This window comes from Pelmatolapia mariae, linkage group LG18 (assembly GCF_036321145.2).
Source record: "Pelmatolapia mariae isolate MD_Pm_ZW linkage group LG18, Pm_UMD_F_2, whole genome shotgun sequence".
Lineage (NCBI taxonomy): Eukaryota > Metazoa > Chordata > Actinopteri > Cichliformes > Cichlidae > Pelmatolapia > Pelmatolapia mariae.
Genome location: NC_086243.1, coordinates 18203833 through 18227613, shown reverse-complemented (window position 1 = coordinate 18227613; position 23781 = coordinate 18203833). Strand labels below are relative to the sequence as shown.

Sequence of the window (23781 nt, the reverse complement as noted above, 5' to 3'; positions counted from 1 at the left end):
ACAACAAATGAAGGCACGTTTTGTTAGAAAAAAAACCCTTTAATCTATGCTGCAGACATAATCAACTAGATGCATTCTGGCAGTTAACCAGTCTGAACAGAAATAGAGTGTGACTGCTGAAGGAGGCACTGAGAAACCAACGACAGGCACGGGACTCTACAGTGCTGCTATTACAGAGAAATGATGGCATATGTCAGATCTCTACTGATAATTACTGTGATAAAGACATCAACAGGAAGTGCTGCTACCCACTGCCCAACATTGACAGCACATTTACACCGCAGACACCAGTTCACTTAACTTCCTGGTAATGCGTTGTGTTGCTATGTGGGGCAGCTTGTGACCGCCAGCCTCTACTCTACAGCTTGAATGGGAGGAAAGCATCTGCGACAGAGATGTGATGCACTTACTACACAGAGTAATGCGAGCTGGTTATCAGTCCACCCATCCGGTTTATGCATTTGGGTATGTATACTTTTCCCCTAGTTTTATTGCTTTTAAGAGCTCTGCACACTGGTGAATGTACTCTAATAGTAATCAATCAATCTAAAATGTTACTTGGATTCACAAGAAAACTGGGCAGGAGACAACATCAGATATTTTTTATCACTTCTTGTAGTTTTGCCATAAAGTAAGTTGAGTTTATAGAGAGAGTCAACACACTAATGGACCTAGACTCATTTGTAAACAGCCAAAACTGAATGAGAACGCTGCCCCGATACTGTGCCACTAAACAAGGTCATCTATGTGAATCTCCAAGCATTCATAAGTAGGTGGAATTTAAGCTTGTTTTCAGTAATTTCACTCACCAGCTTGTTTTTGTCTTTTAATTGTTGGTAAGAGCACTCCAATTCTCCTCAACTGCCATATAACTTGAAGATTACCACCAATAAATGTAATTAACAGAAAAAAAGTAGAAGAAAAAAACTTGCAAGGCAATAAAATGGAGACAATATGAGCCAGGTAAATATGATACTGCTTTGATGTGGCTTTGGTGTGCAAAAGGAGGAATTTATAGTGTGGGCGTTCACAGATAGGCTGCCCAAAATGTAGGCCTACTTGTAGTACATCGCCCACATTGTCAGTGGCTACAATTCAGGTGGTTTCCCGCTCTAGTTTCGCATAAATATTCAATTTATCAATGAACTTGGGTTTTTTTTCGGTCAGTGCTTCATTTTAATTACTCCATCATATTAACTTGTTTTTTGGGTATTTTTGTTATTATTTAAAAAAAAACAAAAGCAAACAAACAAAATAAAACGTCAAAGTCCTCATCTTAACTTAGCTTAGCTTACATCTTAATTTTTTAATTCGATGAGAACGTTTTTTTCCCTCCTATGACAACTGCCGTTTAGATCCAGCTAGAGCGATTCATCAGTGTCACCATCATGAAATATGAACAGGCCTCTCCTGCTAACAGTTTCACCACTAGGTGGCACCGACGTCACACTCAACGATTTACAGCGATCGGCAGAAATTGCAGAATGTTGCCCCCCCCCCCCCCCCCCCCCCCAAAAAAAAAAACAACAAAAAAAAAAAACAACAACAACAACAAAAACAAAAAGCAAAAACAATGTGAACACAACAGATAAGACAAGTAAACACACACAAAGATTAATAATTTTATCCCGTATTTCTGCTTTGTGTTAAAGGCATCTCCGACAGTACATAGTTGAATCTACTAGCACCCCTGGATTGTTTCTGTCATCGATTTATAAGCCTGTTTGTAGTTTTTTTTTTTTTATCTTGCGCGTTTCACTTTTGAAGTAGGTCGTCGAGGAAATCCCGGAAATAGAAATAAACTGCTTTACGTGGACTTTTCCAGCACATTTTCGGTAACTGTTTTGTTTGATACTGGAAGTGAATGGGGGTGTTCCCCCTACAGTTTTGTTTCCCGAGTAATTCATTTAGTTATGGAAGTGAAGTCAGTTAAAGATGCCGACACTTTGGGATAGCCTGTGCTGTTAGCTGACCTCTGTCACAGTGTTGTGATTGTTACGGATGGTTGATTAGCCGATTCACTCATTAAACTGTGTCCTGTGCGCTTTGTCACGGCTTTGTTTGAGCTGTAGGTTTTTTGGTTTTTCCGATGTGACACTGTGAATTCTTCCCAGGGATGGCCACCGCGCCTGAGTCCTCACTTCACATGAGGTCGACGGATCTCATTATAAAAGAACCCCTGGATTACGGAGGTTTTGGAGAAGTTTACTTATGTTATCACGTGACGCTGGGCCAGGTGGTGTTAAAGACTATGTACACTGGACGTCTGCGCAACGAGTAAGTTGTTGTTGTAGTTGTTGTAATATGTTACTGCATGTGCTACCCAAGGGTATTCCCCTTCGTCCAACGATAACTTGAATCATGTGTCCCGCGAAGTTTTCCACGCAACCAAGCGAGACACTTGTAGAGCGTGCAGAAAGTATAATAACACAAATGAATACACACGTATGTAAATGAATGTACTCGTTATTACGGTTGTCTATACCAAGGTAGTGTGCTGTGAAAAGGGACACTACCTTGGTAGTAAGTCCTACCACTTCCCTTTTGCACAAGGAAATAGAGACAGGTTGATTCAGCTCAATGCCGATGAAGTCCAACATTTGTTTTTTATATCCGCATATACACGAATTTAAAGAAAACTCGTTCCTATAAAGGGTACATTTTTAAAGTTAGGGATAATACTCAGTCTAGCACTAAGAACACAGACTAAATTAGCTACTAGGTCCAAGGCCATAAGATTTCTTGTGAAACATGCCTGGACTGTACAAAAACAAAACAGTTCTTTCCCATGAATTAATTATTCTATTAATTATTGACTATTTAGTTTTTTAAAAATTGTAAAGAATATCTGTTCACTTTTTATTTTTTGAGACAAAATTTCAAATGTAGTGCGTTGTCCCCATAACAGTCTGAATGTAAATAAATACAAAATGCATTTATAATTGTATTTATGTATTTATAAATACAAAATATTAACAGTGATTATAAAAATTGTTGCTGATATTTTTACTTGTCAGCTTATTGTTTGTATCTCAGATGCGCCGTGAGGCACATGCCAATCCAAAGTCTTGCCTCAGTACTTTCAATCAGCTCCACCAAATACCAAAAAAATGTTTAACATAATTTTAAAAAATGTTGTCTTTATCTTAATCCTTATCAGTATAAGATGATAAATGTATTTCTGTAGCACTAGAAACAGAATCACTGCTCTGGCTTGTCTGTATGATTATAAATGGTAACAGAAACACAGAATTAAAGACTATATTTCTTACTTATCTGTTACTGCACGCCCACACATGCTTAAATATCAGAATTGGGTTATTGAAGTCGGTAAGAATATGCTCACATTGTCAGTTTTCCTATGCAAAAGCTTTCTCTTATTACATTTAACAAACTTTCCAGGGAGAGTAAAAAATCACTACTGGAGGAAGGAAAGATCATGGCGAGCCTGAACCATGAGCGAGTGGTCAAGTTGCTGGGTGTGATTATGGAGGATCGAGATTGCTCTCTTGTCATGGAACTCATCCCCAGAGGCAACCTACTGGACATGCTGGAGACCGTTAGTAGGCTTAAATCAATAAATACCTGTAACAAACACAGCTTTTGTGGTTTTATCTATAGCGTGTAGCCTTAAAGAGTTCCACTTTTGTCAGTTTATCATGAACTGAAGCATTATTACACTATAATCTCTCTGTTCTTCAGGTCAGTGTGCCGATATCTATCAAGGGAAGAATCATTCTAGAGATTTTGGAGGGAATGATGTACCTCACAGAAAAGAATGTCATACACAAGGACATCAAGCCAGAAAACATCTTAGTGGACAAGGATTTTCACATCAAGGTACATTACACTCTCTGGGTCATGACACATGTAGGATTCTGTCTGCTGGCATTCACAGTCATGGTGAAGGATTTCTTGTAGATTGCAGATCTTGGTCTGGCCACCTGCCAAACGTGGAGTAAACTCACCAAGGAGGAATCTCGCAGGAACAGCCGTATGAGGCGATCGACTGGTGTGAGAGGAGCTGGCACACTGAGCTACATGGCCCCGGAGCACCTGGAGAGTATTCATAATCCCTCCACTGAGAAGTCTGACGTGTACAGTTTTGCCATCGTGGTGTGGGTCATTCTCACAGGGGAAGAGCCATATGCAAGTGAGCTGTGATATCATGACATGCCAAAGTTTGCCAAAGATTACCAGATGCAGCATATCCACTGCATACAGCATGTCATTGCAGCCATTTAAAGAAATAATCTTTTTATGCCCAGATGCCAGGAGTGAAGACCAAATCAGCCAGTGTGTTCGTAACGGTGACCGACCGGCAGAGGATCTTATTCCAGAGGACACACCTTCTGAAATAATTCAGCTCATGAAAAGATGCTGGGATCGCAATCCTGAGGAACGGCCGACTTTTAAAGGTTTCCTTTTTGTATTTGTGAATTATAAGCAAAATAGCACTCATTGATGAAACCACGTACACTCATTAGGTACATTTCCCAGAAATTTTGGTCCATATCAACACGATAGGATCACACAGTTGCTGCAGATTTGTCAGCAGCACATCCAAGATGCAAATCTCCTGTTCCACCACATCCAACAAATGCTCTGTCTGACTGAGATCTGGCAGTTTGAGTGCAGTGAACTCAGTCTGTGGTCTTATGCTGCTCTAACACATCTGCCACAAGACTCGACTTGTTGCGCATTCAGATGAGATGCTCTTCTGTAATGAGTGGTTATGTGAATTAATCTTGCTGTTGAGTAATTGTTGCCTTCCTGTCAGCTCAAAGCAGTCTGTCCATTGTCCTCTGAGGTCTAGTATCAATAGTATACAATACAATAACAATATTTTCTCTTTTTTTAGATCATGTTCATATCTAAATCTTAGAGTTGGTCGTGTATGAAAATTCCCGTAGATCAGCAGTTTCTGAAATAAACAGACCAGCCGCTTTGGCACCAACAAACACACTAGATTTAAAGTCACTTAAATCATCCTCAGTCTGAACTTGAACCATGTCTACACATCTAAATGCATCGAGTTGCTTGTTGGTGTTCACGAGCAGTTGAACAGATGTATCTAATAAAATGGCCAGTGAGTGTATAAAGTGAGTGTAACGCTTTTGTTTGTTGAGTTTTGTTGAGTCAGTTTTCTTTCCTCTTATTTAATGTCTCGCAGAGGCCTACAACATCTTCCGTCCTTTCTACATGGAAAACCTTGAACCACTTGTAGAGGAAGATTTGCTTCACCTGAAGGTTGAATAAATATTTTCTATATGTGATCGTTTTTTTTTAATAATCACAGACATTAAGCAGTATTTTAATAATAACAAACATTATAAATATAGTATAACATATATTCCTAATGACAGTGTTATTAAAATTTGAGTTTTTTAAAATTATTTTATTTATTATTGCAGAGTTCATACGAAGGCCCAGAGGATCTTGTTGAGAAGATGAAGTCTTTATCAGTGAGCCCTGAAAGTTTTTCAGGAGGTGAGTGTGCTCCGTAAACCCGGTCGTCAGAAAAAACCGCATTGTATATTTTCTGATCCCCTCCTTTGCATTCTGTGCTACATTTAATGCTGTTTAGAAATCCTGAAAACATTTGAGCCGCTTTATTGTTTTACTGTCTCTCCTCAACTTGTAGATTGCCCCGCTCCGTTGATAAGTTCAGACAGAAGTGTGTCCGTGCCAGTTGAAGCCAGTATCGAGGATCTGCACGGCAACCAATATGAACAATGTCCAGGGCATCTTCAGACAGATGCTAAGGCAAGTAACAGCCCTTCAGAGTTGCAGGAGAAGCTGGATCGGGAGCTTCAGTACCACAAACACGGCAGTTATAACTGTGAGAACCACTCCGATGCTGGCAACTCCTTCCATACCGCAAATCCTTTCCTGAGAAGCAACGTCAGCATTTCAGATCACTCTGCACGGCAACCAGAACAAGAAAAATCTTCTGTACTCTCCTGGACAAAAGCTGAGCCGTTGTGGCCCACAAACCAGGAAGAGCCTTGGTATCGTCCCTCTGCAGGTGCCTTTGAGACCTCTTCCACACCTACTCCATTCCACTTACCTATGTCTTCCAGCACACCCTCTCTGTCAGCGTTTAACCAGCAACATCCCCACTCCCACTTGGACCGGCAGCAGTCCTGGCCAACTTACCCAGTGTCTGATACGTCTGCCCCTGACCTCACCTCTGGACATGTTTTGACCACTTCAAAGAGTTGCCAGATGCACGATCAGGGTACTATTAAAACATAAGTGTTTTAAGAAATTCTGAATCTAATCCCTGAGAGGTGTTCCCAGCTTTTTGTGTTATCTCCTTGTTTTTGGATCAATTGTGTTTATGTGTTTTTGTTTTTGTTTTCTGACCAGGATCCCTTTACATTCAGAATGCCAGCGGGATTCAGATTGGAAGCAACAACACAATGAGCATCAGAGGTTATGACCCCTCTCTTAGCTTGTCATCTGTATCTGCTAACAGCTCAACTAACTCTCCCATCAAAGAAGGCATTCAGAAATATGGTAAACCATAACATTTCTGTCTGTTTATGAACTTTTCATGCCTGAAGATCACAAATGCACATTTAATTTACTAGAGCTGTAGTTGAACACATTGTTGTTGTGATTTTTATTTTTATTGGATCATCTTTCCAAACCCCAGAGATAGTTTGGTCACATATGACCATTAGAAACCCATAAGCTTTAATTTGCCCTTCTAAGTTTTTCTGTGAGCAAAGAAATATTTTTGCATGTAGTGTTACAGTGTTGTGCAAAAGTCTTCAACCACTCTTCATTTCTTCATGGTTTGCTAGAAAAAAATGGTAAATAGGTGCAGAAATTTATTGAAATGTGCAAACATCAAAGGAAATACAGTATATAAGGCAATAATAGAGTTTGTACAAGGTCAGTATTTGGTATTACCATCTTTATTCTTCTGACTGAGCTCTTTTAGGGAAACTTTCTTTCAGTAGTCTTCAGGAGTAGTTCTCCAGGGTTCTCGAAGTACATTCAAAGCTCTTCTTTGGATGTTTACTGCCTTTTCTTCTGTTCTCACATGATCCCACACTGCCTCAATCCATGACAGTGTTTTTCTATCCAGGTAGGCCTATACTGCAGTAATGCAGTGTTTGGGGTCATTGTCATGCTGAAAAATCAGGCTGTTGCAAATTAAGCTGTTGCTTTCCAGATGGTGTTGAATGGCAGATCAAAATCTGATGGTACTTGTTCTAAAACTTTTACATTTGAATTCATCACTCCATAAGAGTGTTGTCACTGGTTTCCAGTAAGTTCTTGTGTAATTTGGAATACCTCAGCCTCGTCTCCTGGTTTCTCTTCATTGAGAATGGCTCTAATATATCTCTATCTCTAATATATCTTAAATTACACTGAACATAATGCCAAGATATGCCAACGTTTTAGAGAATAGGTCTTTAGGAAACATCTTTTTATGCAAAAATACTGTTTGTTGGCATTTTTCATCAATTCGACTAGAGAAAATGTGAACAAATGATGTGTTTTTGGAACAGACTGCTAGTAACAAAGAGCCTAGAGATAAAATTTGAAATAAGCTATGTGGAGACACAACACTGGTTCATTTAAAGAAAAAAGATTCCTCTGACAACGGTCAGGTAAAAGGAATGCACTGAAAATCTGTGAAAAAGCAGCCAGTGTCCAAAGAAAAACTTTAAAGACTGTCAGAAAGCCTGGAGAACTATTGATCAAGTCCACTTTTTAAAAATGACTCCTGGCTCCTTGGAAGCAAGATACAAATAAAAGAGTGGTGGCTCAAGACTTTTGCACAGTACTGTATTCACCAAAATGCATTTTGTGTTTCCTTGAGTTCTAACAAACATATTTCATTTCCTTCCTCATAAAACTTTTCTTTCTTTCGCTGGACGCAGCATATTCTGTTGCTGCTGGCACCTCTGTAATATATTTATCTTGTGTTTCCGTTAGAGGACCACGCTGTGACGGAGGAGCACCTGGACGTGCTAAGAGAAAACATTGGGACCAAGTGGAAGCGCTGTGCGCGGCGTTTGGGTCTGACCAATGTGGATATAGAGACCATAGAGCATGATTGCTATCGTGATGGTCTGCCAGAAATGGTGCACCAGATGCTGGAGCGCTGGAAAATGAAGGAGGGCTGTATTGGGTGTACAGTTGGGAAGCTTTGCCGAGCTCTAGACGGAAACATAAAGGTAGATGTCATCCAGAAAATACTAGACATCTGCAATTCGTCTTCCTCACTGGGATAAACCTTACAGCAACTGACGTGTCTCATGTTCTCTGATTGATTTATCATCTACGGTGGCCACAATTATAAACTCTGCTCATGGCTCTGAGCCTGAAGGATCACTTTAGTAGAGGTGGACACACTGAAAACTTATCACCTCATTTGAAATACATTTTCCTGCTTTTCAAAAATGATAAACATAGAGCTTAATGACAGTCGTTACATTAGGAAATAGTCTTTGACAAGTTACTAAACACTGTTTCGATGAAATTGAATGCCTTTGTGATGGTTATAAGATGCAATTGCATTTTTAAATGGCTATAGCTTTGCCTGCTAAGAAGATATTAACATGGTCGGGTTCATGAAATTTCAAAATTGTGGATTTTTGTATTGCTCTATATGGTGACAAGTCTCTAAATATTCATTTCAGGCTAAGGTTTAAATTTGAATATGAACTGTTTCGAGGTTGTTGGGTTTTGGTTGGTGTGAAGAAGCCAGCGGGTTTGTGCACATTAACAGAATAATGAATTCATGTACAGGGACTGTCAAATGGTGTGTGGTACACATTTATTCCAGTCCAACACAAACATAATGACTACAATCACAGAACAGGTAAGGCCAATGAGCCTGTGACAAGCTGAAAACATCAGCAGTCATAAGGAACAATGAAATGCAAATGAAAACGTGTGCTGTCACGAGTAAGCCAAACTGCTACCATTAATCTGATGGCGGTAAAGCAAAAGTACGTGTGAGTTGGTGATTAAATTCTTTTAATGTTAATGAAGTGATTCATTCAAACATAATAAGCATTTTGGATTGAAACGTTACTTTCTCTCAGTCAGAATTATAGCATCTTGCCAAAGACAGAGAGAAGTGTGTCTGTGTATAGATAGAGACAGTATTGAGGGTCTGCATGTCAAATGTCTTTTCTTCATCTTCATGCAAACTACTTTTCAGCATTACAAAAGAACTCCATGCATGTATGAAAAGTCTTTATATTCACGCGTTTCCAAAGCGTAATGTAGTTTTACTTCCAGAATAAACTGAGTATGTGTGTTTCAACGCGACAGTGTGACCTTAAAAAAAATCTTGTTTTTTTACATTTTGCACTAATCAAAAAAACCTCATTTTTTTCAAACTTTGAATAATGTTTTAGTTTAGCAGATTCTTCATCATATTCATTACAGCTGTTATCCTCTGACAAATATGTTTATGAAGTTAGTTACTGATAACTAGTCCCGAGCGGTCACTATATCATATGTTTAAAAACAGCAACAGGCTTTAATTTTTAAGTGTGTCGTTCTCCAGTGCAGTACTGTGCAATATTCTTGAGCCACTCTTCATATTGTGCGTGAAAAGAGCGAGACGTTCATGTAATTTTTAAAAATTCGTCCTGAGCTATAGCTCTCCGGGCTTTCTGAAAGTCTTGTTTTGTGTTTCTTTTGCCATGGGCTGTTTTTCACTCATTTTCAGTTCAGTCATTGTACCTGACCACTTTCAGAGGAACGCTGCAGAATGAATAATTCAAGCATAATCCCTAATTACCTTCGGGATTAATAAAGTATTCTGATTCTGATAAGAAATGCACCTAACACAAGGGACGAGCAAGTGTTGTGTCTACACATAACAGACACCCTAGGAAAGAAACTATTTTTAGTTGTATCTTTAGGCACATGTGCTTTTTTTTACTAGCAGCAAAAACAAATTCTTGTTTTTCACATTTTAGCATGATCTGTAAGAAAGACCACAGATAAAGCAGTTAGACAGGCATAAAATAGTTTTTTGCACCAACAAGGGGATTTCCAAAGAGCAGTTAGCTGAAAACTTACATCTCGGTATGATGTGGCATCTGTCCTTAAAAAAATATGAGCAAACTGGATAAATGGAGGACAAACACTGAAGTGGCACGCCTAAAAAATATACATTTACACCAGATGAATGGGGAGAAAAGGCTGAGGTATGACACAAGAAACACAAGAACTGGGTTGAAAATCAGTGGGTCCAAATTGAAAATTTGTGGCTCGAATCAATATGTACCAAGTGAGATGTTTTACAGATGTTTACAGCAATCTATCTCAGTCATGGTTTTAAGATCATTAGAATTGTATAAACTCTGTTTTTGCCTCCTATACTGTATTTCCATGTTTGCACGTTTCAGTAAATCGCTCTACACTGTTCTCTTGTTTCTAGCAAATGTAAAGAATTGAGGGGTGGCTTGAGACTTTTGCACAATACTTTATGTCACAGAAAAACACATTTTCCTTCCAAGTAAATATTGTGTACCGCAGTGTGTGTTTATTTTTCCGTCAGCTTATGCTAAAACTGTCAGGATACATGGTGAGATGTGAGACACAGGTCACTTTTTTAACAATAAAAAATTGTGAGTCAAATCATTGGAGCTGAGTGATCTCTGAGTGAACTGAGCAATTCAGACTATAAAAAGCCAAAAGAATTTCAAACTCATGTTTTGATGGACTTTTTAATGAATTACCGACATGGTGCTAGTGTACTTTTGCAAATCAGAATTTTTTTCTATGGGGAGTTTATTAGATAAAGAACATCAGTCCCTGAAGTCGATGGTTTAGTGATAACGCTCTGAGCTACAAAGGCACATATACATACTTATATTACATACAAATGCAGGCTTAGTTTCAGATTTGATGATGTTTAAATAGTGCTCTCTGGGTCCATAGACTATCTGATTATGGACTTATGTACACAGGACATAAAAGAAAAACATATGGGAGGGAGCAAAAAAAAACAACAATATTTTATTTAGATGAAGTTGTTGTAGATTCCTTGGATGACCTCATGTAAAGGAACATCAGCCATGAATCTAAAAATGAAGCTTTATGTAAATGGTCTGTTTGGTCCTGAGTAACTGTCCAGATTCAGATTCACATTAACTTTACAGAACAGATTCAACCACATCCCAAAGGTGCTCTACTGGATTGGGACCTGGTGATTATGGAGGTCATTTAAATACAGTGAATTCACTGTCATGTTCAAGAAACCAGCTTGAGATGATCTGGGCTTTTTAACATGGTGCATTATCCTGCTGGATGCAGGCATCAGGAGATGGGTTCACTGTGCTCATAAATGGATGCAAAGTTTTCCATTTTTTTAATTTAGCTGAGCCTGTGTGAATTGTAGCCTGTTTCCTGTTCTTAGCTGGAGTGACACACAGTATGATAAGCCCATCTGCTTCAGTGTTCAGAGATGCTCTTCTGCATACCTTGGTTTTAACAAGAGGTTATTTAAGTCACTGTTGCCGTAATTTCAGCTCATAGCAGACTGGGCATTCTCCTCTGACAAGGCATTTTCACCCAAACGACTGCAGCTCACTGGATACTTTATCTTTTTCAGACCATTCTCTGTAAACCCTACAGATGGCACCCATCTCTACCATGACACATTTAAATCACCTGTCTCTCCTATTCTCAAGCTCAGTTTAAACTTCAGCAGGTTGACTTGACCATGTATTGAATAGCTGCCATGTAACTGGCTTATTGGGTATTTGCATGACAGAGCAGTTGAATACATATACACCTAATGAAGTGGCTCATGAGTATATACAAGTAAAAAAAAATATTGTTGCATAAAATATTTTGAGTATTGAGTATTCTCTACTCAGACTGATTTGAAGTTTGTGTTATTGAGATAGACTGTACAATAACTTAAAAACAGTATTCTGCACAAATATTTCATTTTCTAGATCACATACATAGATAATTCACAAAGCACCATCCACTATTACAGTACCTGCAAGTGGTCAGTGTAAACACTGTTTGTAATGTTACAGTAAAGGAAGTGTTGACTCTCAGTTTCTATCTATACACAGGGGTGTGCTGCCGTGATAAAAAAAAAAAATCAAAGGAAAAACAATTACCTTGCAAATCACAAAATACCTTTAAAACACAAAGCCATGATTATAAATAGCTTAACTCAATATTGCTATGGGATAACGATACGTAGTATAACGTAATAAATGCCTCCCAAACATGCTAAAGTAATAAGTTGGACGTGTCATACATGCTGAATTTCCAAAGGTCAAACTAAAGTTTTTCTTCTACCTGGAACAAATGACTAATATTTTAGTAGTAAAAAGCTGACAGCTATTTGCATAGCACTTCTCTTAGAGTGCATAATTTCACCTTTAACTGGAGGGCACTGTTAGCCAGAAGAATAGTCAAATATGAACACCAAATTCTAGATATGTAAAGCCTAGAAAATAGAAATGCATTAATGATGATTTTAAACATTTACAGAGAGACTCCACTCATCTTACCTAGCCAATGTGGAATTGAAATGTAGGCGTGTTTTTTTCCATCAGTGCTTGGAGGAGTGTTTGAGGCAGAGGAATATTTTAATGCATTTTACATATTTAGCTGCACTGAAACCCAGAGCAACACCTAAAAAGTGCATCGCTATTGAGTGAATACCTTCAAAGTATCTGAAACTAATAAATTTCCCTGGGAAGTTATTTCAGTTGGTGGAAACCCCCCAAGTAAAGTCATCTGAGCCATGCAACTTGGCACATTTTTCATGAATAGGAAGAGAAGTTAAAGAAGCACAAATAAATAAATAAATATATGACACGGTTGTTGCTCAAACACTTCAGGTATGTATCATTAATGCCTGAAAATATTGATGCAGTTTGTGAATACACTCACAAATCTAAACAAATATCAGGGCCAGGCCACTTTTGCATGCCTTTGAACCATCTCCAAATTGATACAGAAATTATCCGTTTCTAAAGTTCTTTTCCCCCATGAGGTGGCTATAAGGGATTTCTCTTTTCGGCACTCACTTTTTGCGTCCTGCACGTGCGTTAGAGGAACTGGAATGTCTCGATCCTGTGATAACTCTCTACTGGCAGCTGGCTTAGTGACACCAAATATTTGAGGGCTGTGTTTGAAGCACTCAAACACATCCTTGCCCTTCTCACAGCTCTGACCCTTTAATGTCACTATTGGTGGTTGAGCAGGGGAGTTGGATGAAGCAAAGTGAATGGTCTGTCTGTGGACTGCACGAAGTCTGACCCTGATCTTTGGCTTTAAGCAGCACTTTACTTGGCACTGGCTGCAGATGCAGCCCTTCATAGAGACCTGGCATAGTGCACCCAGATCGCTGCATACCATACTGCGGAAGTTTGGTCTTAGCATCAGGTAGATGATCGGGTTGTAGATGGTGGAGGACTTTGCAAACATGGCTGGCATGGCAAATGCCATGGGAGGGATGTTTTCGACATGTCCAAAGGCAGCCCACATGGATACGATGGCATATGGACTCCATGCCGCAAAGAAACCAATGCAGACTGCCACACTCAGCTAGCAGGAGAAAGAACACAGAAAGATTAATTCAACATTTCTTTTCACCAAATCCCAATAATAAAAAAAAAACAAACACGACTGTAACACTTGTCAATTTTCCCAACTATCTGAAAAACCTTACCTTATGTCAGACTACTGAATGAAGAAATCACTTAAATACAGGTTGTATCACTTAAATATAATATGTGTGACAAAGTGAAGCAGGCTAAAAGATCCTGAAAGGGTTACAAATTTCATGATTTAACAATTAGAAAGAGACTGGGCAAAAATGGCATCAATGGGATAGTTCCAAGTTTAAAACCACTACTGACCAAAAAGAACAGAAAGACTTGTCTCATATTTGCCAACAAACATCTCGTTGGTCCCCAAGACTTTAGGGAAAACTGGACTGTGGGCTGATGAGACAACAGCTAAGCTTTCTTGAAGGTTTGAGTCTCATAAGAGTAACACAGCATGTCAGAAAAGGAAGATAGTAACAACAGTAAAATATGGTGGTGGTAGTGTGATGGTCTGTGTGGCTGTTTTCCTGGACCTGGATGACTTGTTGAAATAGATGGAACCGTGAATTCTACTCTATACCAGAAAATCATGAAGGACAATGTCCAGCCATCTTAAGCACACTTGGCTTATGCAGCAAACAAAACAGCAAGTCCACCTCTGAAGGTTTTGGAGTGGCCTAGTCAATGTCAGACTTGGACGCTTTAGCATGACCTTAAGCAGGCTGTTCGTGCTTGAAATCCCTCCTGAATTAAAACAGTTTTGCAAAGAAGATTGCTTCACAGCGACGCCAAAAGGCTCATTGCTGACAAGGGTGGCACAGCTACAGTACTTATTAGGTTTAGGGAACAATTACTTTTTCACACATGACAAAGATAGCTTTCTTCCTTTAATAAATGAAACCATTTATTTAAAAAAATGCATTTTGTATTTTTTCTGTATTAAAATCTGATTGATTATCTAGAACATCTAAGTGTCATGGTCCTGGGTCTTTTTTTGATAATTCTGTGTTATTTTTGAGTTCTCTTGTATCCTATGGTTCCTATGTTATTCTGTACAGTATGGTTTATTAGATTTCCCCTCGCCTATTTACCCCCTGTGTCTCCCTCTGTGCATCCGAGTTCTTGTGCCTTGTTTCCCCTCCTTGTGTTTTATTCCATGTTTCCCCAGCCCGTCATGTCTGTGCTCTCCCTCGTGCTCCTCAGTGTTCTCTCTCCCCCTCCAGTCTGCGTCTCTGTGTACTTCCTGTTTTACTTTGATAGTCTCCCGTCAGTGTACGTCATGTTGTGTTTGCTCTTGCCCTGTCTTGTTATGATTATCAGTGTCAGCTGTGTTCCCCGTGTTCGCCCACGTCCCTCGTTATCCTTCTGTGTATGTCCGCGTCTCCCTCAGTTCCATGTCGCGTCCTCCCTCATGGTTGTGTGGAATTCTCTGTGTTTCCCGAGTGTTTAGCCAACTAGTTCTTCTCAGTTTAGTTTTGTATTGTTTATTTCCCCTTTCTGTAAATAAAGCCATTTTTTGAGTTACGTCCCATTTCTGTGAGTCTGCTTCTGGGTTCTCTCCTGGATGCACACAGCTGGTTTCATGACACTAAATATGACAAATATAGAAATACATATAAAAAAAACCCCTACAAAATCATGAAGAGAGCAAATACTATTTCACAGCGCTGAAAAACAAACAGCTATTTGTTGTAAAGACAAATTTGAATAAAGGTGTCCTTGGGAGAAAATGAAGACACACTTTTACATTTTGAGATTTTCTCCGTTGTGTTTTGTTAACCTGTGCAATCACTTTGAAACTGCTGGCCTTCCTTGTATTTAATTTTGTGCTTTTGACACCCCCTGCCATTCTCTCTAGACTGTGGTGGAAAAAAAAAACAAATTTAAAGAAAAAAACTGTGTGAGGAGATCTACCACTATACCCCCACACGAACAGTTTGTATTTAAAAGAGAACATGCAGAGGCCACAAAGATTTAAAAAGCATTCTTCTCACTCACTAATGGTGAGGTTTTTTTTTTTTATGAATCTCAGATGTTCTTACAGAGAAGGGAATATGATGATTAATCAGCAAAGGCAGCAGTATCCATCACAATGAAACCAGAACTTCTCTCTTAATGAGAAACTGCATCATGAGGGGGATATATTGAGGTCACTGTCAATTTCTACAACAAATCGAGGCGAGGAACTCTAAACAGGATTCTTCTCTCTAAGGCAGTGTTTTTATAAGCCACCCATAAACCCTGGCCTTTCCACCAATAACTGGGTGACCACACTATGCAAGTTTTTTGTCTTCCTGCACTTTAATTTAAAGTTGAAAGTGCAGGTGAAAAAAAACTGCAGGTATGAATAAACTGACTAAAACTTTAATTTTTTACTTATTACTTAGTGATTGGCAAGTACTGTATAATCATTCAATATAACATATTTAAACACATAAACACACATGTAGCACATTATGGGGAGAACATGGTGAAGCAGTCCACAGAAGTGTTTAAGTGAAGTTTACCTTAACCCACCTTAACAATAACTATCTGGATGCTGCTCATGTGAGTTGGCCTCAGTGCATGTTGCTCCATAGTTCTGCGAGATGCATGCACTGCGACCAGGATTCCTGTGTAGGATGCTAAGATCGCACAGCATGGAAGGATGTAGCAGAAGATGAACAGTGCCACAGTGTAAGATCGTGCTGTGCTGAGTTGATTGGACAGGCGCCAGTCAATGCAACAGGCAGTGCCGTAAGGCTCTGGTCCATACTCCCCCCAGTGGGCCAGTGGGGAGCATGCAAACAGCAGGGCGTAGACCCAAGCACAGGCAATAAGCAGACGGCCATGAACAGAGTTAAACCTGTTTCCTGTAAAAACAGACTGTGTTAATATTTTATGATATGAAGGTGAATGTGAGTTATTATTTATCTCACTGACACACAACTGCATTTGTGGATCAGTGCATTTTTATACTTTAAATGATGGCATGGTAAATGATGCTTTACCATGTGAAAAATACTCTGTGTGCTCTAAGATGCTTATACTCCATAATCTAGTTAATATACAGCATAGTGCTGAAGAACTGCATCTGAATTCACAAGTGTTTAGCTTTTCCCAATGGCTTTTTTGGACTTCCAAGAAAGGTGTTTTTATTATGTTGCATTCCTTTGCATTCTGCAACTGACAGACAGTGATGGGACTACTGTTAAAAAATAACATAAGGCAACCTGAAGAAGTTCAAATTTTTGCGATGTCTACACAGGCTTGTAAGCCAGTCTGCTGAAAGAGCGCCTCACAGGAATGCCAGTTCTCCTTCCAGGAGGCTAATTATGCCTATTCTCATTCATTGGCAATGACCTGTTTCTTAAGAAGTGAAAATGGTTAAACATTTTTCAGAGAGAGCTCAGTCCCCAGAGAAGGCTCTGTGCATATCCACAGCATTTTACAGGTCTTTTTTTATTTTAGTTTGGTGATAAGTAGGCTGTATCAGTTTCACTGGAGTAGTAAAAGTACATTGGGTAATTATACAGACTGCTAATTTCCACAGGAGCTCAGGTAGAACATAAAGAGGTTAGGTGACTCGAGGCCTCATTAAGCTGCAGCAGAAGACAAAAGATGAGAAATAGAAAACCCAGTTGCACAGTGTTAACCAACATCACAAGCAGTACTTATTGAGCACAGCCCTTTGACTTGTCACTTAACAAAGAAAAGCTAATGTGCAGTGCTTTACAGAGGGCTCATTTCCTTCCAAAGATAAATCAACAATCAGCCACTTGGGGATAGGGTAGTTAATCCCGTGTCATTTCACTGAGCAAAAACAGCCTCTTTGAAGACTTACCATAGAGCGGATAACATACTTTCACAAAGCACACCATGCTTAGCAGGGTTAGAGTGGTCAGACTGCAGATGCCAAACAACATGCCACAAAATGCGTATACGGAGCACACTGTTTTCCCATACAGCCACCTGTGTGGGAGGGCGTGAGAAAGAGGACAGCTCAAAGCAAAGACATAGCTCAAAGATCAATGATTGAGAAGGAGTAGGTGCCAAGTTTTGTACCTGTGGTAGAAACTTGAAGTTATCGCCATGGGGTAAAGGGACAGAGTCAGGCCCAAGTCACTGACAGCAAGGTTGATGATGAAGTACTCGGCGGGTTTCAGGACGTTCTTTTTCTTGTAAGAGATGTACAACAGTGTGCTGTTGCCAAATAGTGAACATACTCCTGCAAAAATAAATCAGAACAAAAACCCTGAATGTGAATAAAATACTGATGGGATGGTGACAATGGGAGGGATTTTGTTTTGAGTTTTCAGAAATTGCCTCATCAAATTCGCTGTCCGTTTAAAACAAGACAAACATATTGGATAATATGCTTCTTGCCTAGAATACATTAGATATGACTTTTATATCTGTCCAAAGAACATAAAGCCACATAATGAAGTAAATGCATAAAGTGAATTAATACAAACACAACACAAAGTGTACTAGATAAAGTGTACTACAACGAAGCACCAGCATGATGTGCTCAAACTGAATCCATGATGTGAATCTCCCATTCAATCACATCCCAAAGGTGCTCTACTAGTTTGAGATCTGATTGCATTGGAGGATATTTCAGTACAGAAAGCTCAGATCATGTCAAACTGGTTTCTTGAACATGATCTGAGCTTTCTGACATGGCAGTTTATCCGCCTGAAAGCGGCCATCAGGAAATGTGCTCATAAGGGGATGGACATGGTCGACAACAATACTCAGGTAGGCTGTGAAGTTTAAACGATGGCCAGTTGGTACTGAAAGGCCCAAGAACAAAATCTCCCACCCCATTACACCACCTCCAGTATCTAATACAAGGCAGGATGGATCCATGCTTTCATGTTCTTTACGCTAAATTGTGACCCATCTGTGACCCATCCATGCCATCTGAATGTTGCAGTGGAAAGCAAGACTTATCAGATCAGGCAGTGTTCCTGTTCTTAGCTGACAGGAGTGACACCCGGTGCGGTCTTCTGTAGCCCATCTGCTTCAAGGTTCAACATGCCGTGTATTCTCCATAAACCATAGAGGTGGTTGTGTGGGTTGTGTCCCAGTAGATCAGCAGTTTGTGAAATACTCAGACTAGCCTGTCCAGCACCAACAACCATGTGACATTCAAAACCATTTAAAACAACTTTCTTCCTCGTCAAAGGAGTTGCAAAGAAAAGCGTCTGGACTTCTTTAAGTTGCTTGAAGACGTTTCACCTCTCATCCGAGAAGCTTCTTCAGTTCTAAGGTCAAATGGCCGAGAGTCCCAGATTTAAACCAAGTGGGAGTATCCCCCCAAAGAGGGACAAAGGACCCCCTGGTGATCCTCTGATCACATGAGCCAAGGTGTGAAAGTGGGTGTGGGACCTAATCAGCCAGGGTTTCGGGTGTGCTCATTGTGAAACCTGGCCCCACCTTGTCATGTGAATTCCTGAGGTCAGATGGCCCAGGATGTGAGTGGGCATTAAGGCGTCTGGGAAGGGATCTCAAAACTGGATTATAGATGGCAGACAGTTGATGTCGTAAACCACCGCCTCTGTTCAAAGATGGTCGCTCACAGTGGACATAGATGGCCTCTTTCACTCCTCTTTCAAACCATCTGTCCTCTCTGTCCAAAATGTGAACATTGGCATCCTCAAAAGAGTGTCCTTTATCCTTAAGATGCAGATGGACTGCTGAGTCTTGTCCTGTGGAGGTGGCTCTTCTATGTTGTGCCATGCGCTTGTGAAGTGGCTGTTTGGTCTCTCCAATGTAGAGGTCTGGGCATTCCTCGTTGCACTGTACAGCATACACCACGTTGTTAAGTCTGTGTTTTGGAGTTTTGTCTTTCGGGTGAACCAATTTCTGTCTGAGTGTGTTGCTGGGTCTGAAGTACACTGGGATGTCGTGCTTGGAGAAAACTCTCCTGAGTTTCTCTGATACACCGGCTACATAGGGGATGACAACGTTGTTGCGTCTGTCTTTCTTATCCTCCCTCGCTGGTGTCTGATCTTCTTTTCTGTGCCTCTTAGCTGACTTTATGAACGCCCAGTTAGGATAACCGCATGTTTTGAGTGCTTCCTTTACGTGTGTGTGTTCCTTCTTTTTTCCCTCAGGCTTAGAGGGAACATGTTCTGCCCGGTGGTGTAGGGTCCTGATTACTCCAAGTTTGTGTTCCAGAGGGTGATGGGAGTCAAAGAGGAGGTACTGGTCCGTGTGTGTGGGCTTCCGGTAAACTTCGATGTTGAGGTTGCCATTCTCTTCAATGTGCACAGCACAGTCCAGGAAAGGCAAACAGTTATCCTTTGTGTCTTCCCTGGTGAACTTGATGTCTTTATCCACGGCGTTAATGTGCGCAGTGAAGGATTCCACTTCTTGTGTCTTGATTTTGACCCAGGTGTCATCTACATATCTGTACCAGTGGCTGGGTACTCTTCCTTTGAAAGAGCCAAGAGCCTTCCTTTCTACTTCCTCCATGATCAGAGGATCACCAGGGGGTCCTTTGTCCCTCTTTGGGGGGATACTCCCACTTGGTTTAAATCTGGGACTCTCGGCCATTTGACCTTAGAACTGAAGAAGCTTCTCGGATGAGAGGTGAAACGTCTTCAAGCAACTTAAAGAAGTCCAGACGCTTTTCTTTGCAACTCCTTTGACTACGATGACCTGGATGACTGAGAACCTTCACAGACAACTTTCTTCCTCATTCTGATGGTTGGTTGAATTTCAGCCGTTCATCTTCATCATGTCTACATGCACGAACAAGCACATAAACAGTAGTGGCTACAAAGTGTATATACAGTCAGGTCCATAAATATTGGGACATCGACACAATTCAAACATTTTTGGCTCTATACACAACCACAATGGATCCCAAATGAAACGAACAAGACATGCTTTAACTGCAGAGTGTCAGCTTTTATTTGAGGGTATTTACATCCAAATCAGGTGAACGGTGTAGGAATTACAACAGTTTGCAAATGTGCCTCCCACTTCTCAAGGGACCAAAAGTAATGGCACAATTGGCTTCTCAGCTGTTCCATGGCCAGGTGTGTGTTATTCCCTCATTACCCCAATTACAATGAACAAATAAAAGGTCCAGAGTTCATTTCAAGTGTGCTGTTTGCATTTGGAACCTGTTGCTGTCAACTGCCAGGATGCGATCCAAAGAGCTGTCACTACCAGTGAAGCAAGCCATCATTAGGCTGAAAAAACAAAACAAACCCATCAGAGAGATTGCAAAAACATCAGGCATGGCCAAAACAACTGTTTGGAACATTCTCAAAAAGAAGGAACGCACCGGTGAGCTCAGCAACGCCAAAAGACCCGGAAGACCACGGAAAACAACTGTGGTGGATGACCGAAGAATCCTTTCCCTGGTGAAGAAAACACCCTTCACAACAGTTGGCCAGATCAAGAACACTCTCTAGGAGGCAGGTGTATGTGTGTCAAAGTCAACAATCAAGAGGAGGCTCCACCAGTGTGAATACAGAGGGTTCACCACAAGATGTAAACCTTTGGTGAGCCCCAAAAACAGGCAGGCCAGATTAGAGTTTGCCAAACAACATCTAAAAAAGCCGTCACAGTTCTGGAACAACATCCTATGGACAGACGAGACCAAGATCAACTTGTACCAGAGTGATGGGAAGAGAAGAATATGGAGAAGGAAAGGAACTGCTCATGATCCTAAGTATACCACCTCATCAGTGAAGCATTGTGGTGGAAGTGTCATGGTGTGGGCATGTATGGCTGACAGTGGAACTGGTTCTCTTGTATTTATTGATGATGTGACTGCTGACAAAAGCAGCACGATGAATTCTGAAGTGTTTCGGGCAATATTTTCTGCTCATATTGAGACAAATGCTTCAAAACTCATTGGACGGCGCTTCACAGTGCAGATGGACAACGACCCAAAGCATACTGCAAAAGCAACCAAAGAGTTTTTGAAGGGAAAGAAGTGGACCGTTTTGCAATGGCCAAGTCAATCACCTGACCTGAATCCGATTGAGCATGCATTTCACTTGCTGAAGACAAAACTGAAGGGAAAATGTTCCAAGAACAAGCAGGAACTGAAGACGGTTGCAGTAGAGGCCTGGCAGAGCATCACCAGGGATGAAAGCCGGCGTCTGGTGATGTCTATGTGTTCCAGACTTCACGCTGTGATTGACTGCAAAGGATTTGCAACCAAGTATTAAAAAATGAATGTTTGATTTATGGTTCTTATTTTGTCCCATTACTTTTGGTCCCTTGAGAAGTGGGAGGCACATTTGCAAACTGTTGTAATTCCTACACCGTTCACCTGATTTGGATGTAAATACCCTGAAATAAAAGCTGACACTCTGCAGTTAAAGCATGTCTTGTTCGTTTCATTTGGAATCCATTGTGGTGGTGTATGGAGCCAAAAATGTTAGAATTGTGTCGATGTCCCAATATTTATGGACCTGACTGTATAACTTTCAAAGTATTATGGTTCTACAGAATAATAAGAAACTCACACTTCTACTGTCTTACAGGCATAACACTGTATACTGCGTTATCATATTTACCTAGCAACATATACAAATACATAGAATTGCTGATGATTCTCTAAAAATATTAAATGTAGAGTATCTTCATTAATACTGACAAAATCACTGGTTCTATATAAAAAAAAAAAACACCATGTATGACATCTGTAATACAAACAGTAAATGCAGATGGATGAGTACACAGTGGGTGTGGGTATATATAGGTGGAAGTGGAATGCATAACACACAGCAACACAGTTAAAAATAAAAGTGAACTTGCAAGGCTTCACTGCAGGATGCCTTGCTTCATGCTGCTATTCATTTCAGCTTGAGCAGAACTCAGAGAAAACTCATTGATAGTATTGTAAACTAGATTTAACTCACCAAAAACAGAGTAGACCACGGCCACGGTTATATCCAGTGGTGCCGGTATGCTAGAGTGGAATGCAATATCTTCATTTAACAACCCCATCTGTAAACAGATTTTAGAAACTTTTCTGTTAACTGTTCTCACATATTGCATGTGCGTGTAAAACCTTCAGGATTTGGAAATTTCAGATCTTCTGATTGTGTCTTATCAAAAACTTCCAAAACTGTGATGTTTTTGTAGAACTTCACATCAAATAATTCAGTCTTTCAATGCAATAAGTAGATGGTTTTCACACATTACCTTAAAGTAGCTCTTACACTAACTGCTCAGAGCAGACGGGCCCAGGTAGAAAGAGCCATGTCAACACAGGGGAGCGTTTACCACATTGGACTATTTACTAGATAGCTCCACAGACCACCAGTGATAGAATGGAACCAGGTACATTTACTGTAATTCCATAATGTGAGGTATTACAGTTTCATAGCTCTTTATACTTACTACCCTACACAGGCAAGTGTACTTTTTACCTCATTATATTCATCTGATTACTTAAATTTTTCATTATTTCATTTGAAAATTTAAAAATATTCAATACTTTTTAACTATTTTGAAGTATTTCATTATTTAAGTTTTAAAAAGCTCATAGAAGAAAAACAAGCAATCGTTATGATTAGTACATTTTTTGATTAAACATCTAGATGTAAAGTAGATAGATTTCAAACAAATGATGACACTGGATGTGTAAATAAGGAACTTAAACAGTAACATGGAATAAATCTAGAGAGAGACGCTGAATTTTGTCACATTAAAACATTGACAATGATTTATATTATAAATGTAAGGTTAATTATACACATGTAATGTTCTTCAACTAAAAAAAAGCAGTTTCATATACACATATGGAATTATGTCTTTCATAAGCTTGTGTCAGAGGGGACTAATAAAACAATAACAAAATGCATGGCTGTGTAATTCTTTTCAGCATCGTAAAATATTTGGAGGACCTGTATATTTACATGCCTGTATAAGCTGCCAGTATCATCAGCACTCCCATTTTTCATGCATCCATTCTGCTTCAGCAACCAAAATCAGATAGTGACCGACAGGTCTAAATCAATAGATGAAATCAGGGTCAATAAACAAGTCGTATCAGGAAAATACACCTCCAACAGACCCGTGAACAACACTGCAGAACTGCTCTGCTTTTCTCTGCGAACCTTAATATGTGCAGTTAAAACCAATCTACATCAATAATAATAGTGGTTGTGTTCATGCGATCCTGATGTTTACTGTTCATGTCAAGCACAACAGTTTGACGCTAGATGGCAGTTGTGCTACAAAAACCTACAGTGTGTAA

The 23781-nt window shown here is 39.9% G+C and overlaps 2 protein-coding genes across 3 annotated transcripts; one reads left to right on the top strand and one right to left on the bottom strand.

Moving 5' to 3' along the window:
• Window positions 1-443: 443 nt before the first annotated feature.
• On the top strand, window positions 444-10611 carry ripk1l (receptor (TNFRSF)-interacting serine-threonine kinase 1, like). Of its 2 annotated transcripts, none has more exons than XM_063461653.1 (11): window positions 444-465; window positions 2115-2277; window positions 3403-3559; window positions 3703-3840; window positions 3922-4153; window positions 4269-4418; window positions 5174-5250; window positions 5415-5490; window positions 5645-6241; window positions 6373-6522; window positions 7957-10611. In XM_063461653.1, the coding sequence occupies exons 1-11, from the start codon at window positions 456-458 to the stop codon at window positions 8253-8255; spliced, it is 2049 nt and encodes a 682-aa protein (XP_063317723.1). In that variant the 5' UTR covers window positions 444-455; the 3' UTR covers window positions 8256-10611. The 2 variants fall into 2 exon arrangements, with proteins under 2 accessions (XP_063317723.1, XP_063317724.1); XM_063461654.1 differs by lacking the exon at window positions 444-465 and adding an exon at window positions 1759-1835.
• Window positions 10612-12921: 2310 nt separating this feature from the next.
• opn7a (opsin 7, group member a) lies at window positions 12922-22526 on the bottom strand. Its single transcript, XM_063462693.1, has 5 exons — window positions 22439-22526; window positions 17610-17772; window positions 17389-17516; window positions 16083-16417; window positions 12922-13563 (listed from the first exon to the last, which is right to left on the bottom strand). Exons 1-5 carry the CDS (start codon window positions 22524-22526, stop codon window positions 12922-12924), a joined length of 1356 nt encoding a protein of 451 aa, XP_063318763.1.
• Between the last annotated feature and the right edge of the window lie 1255 nt (window positions 22527-23781).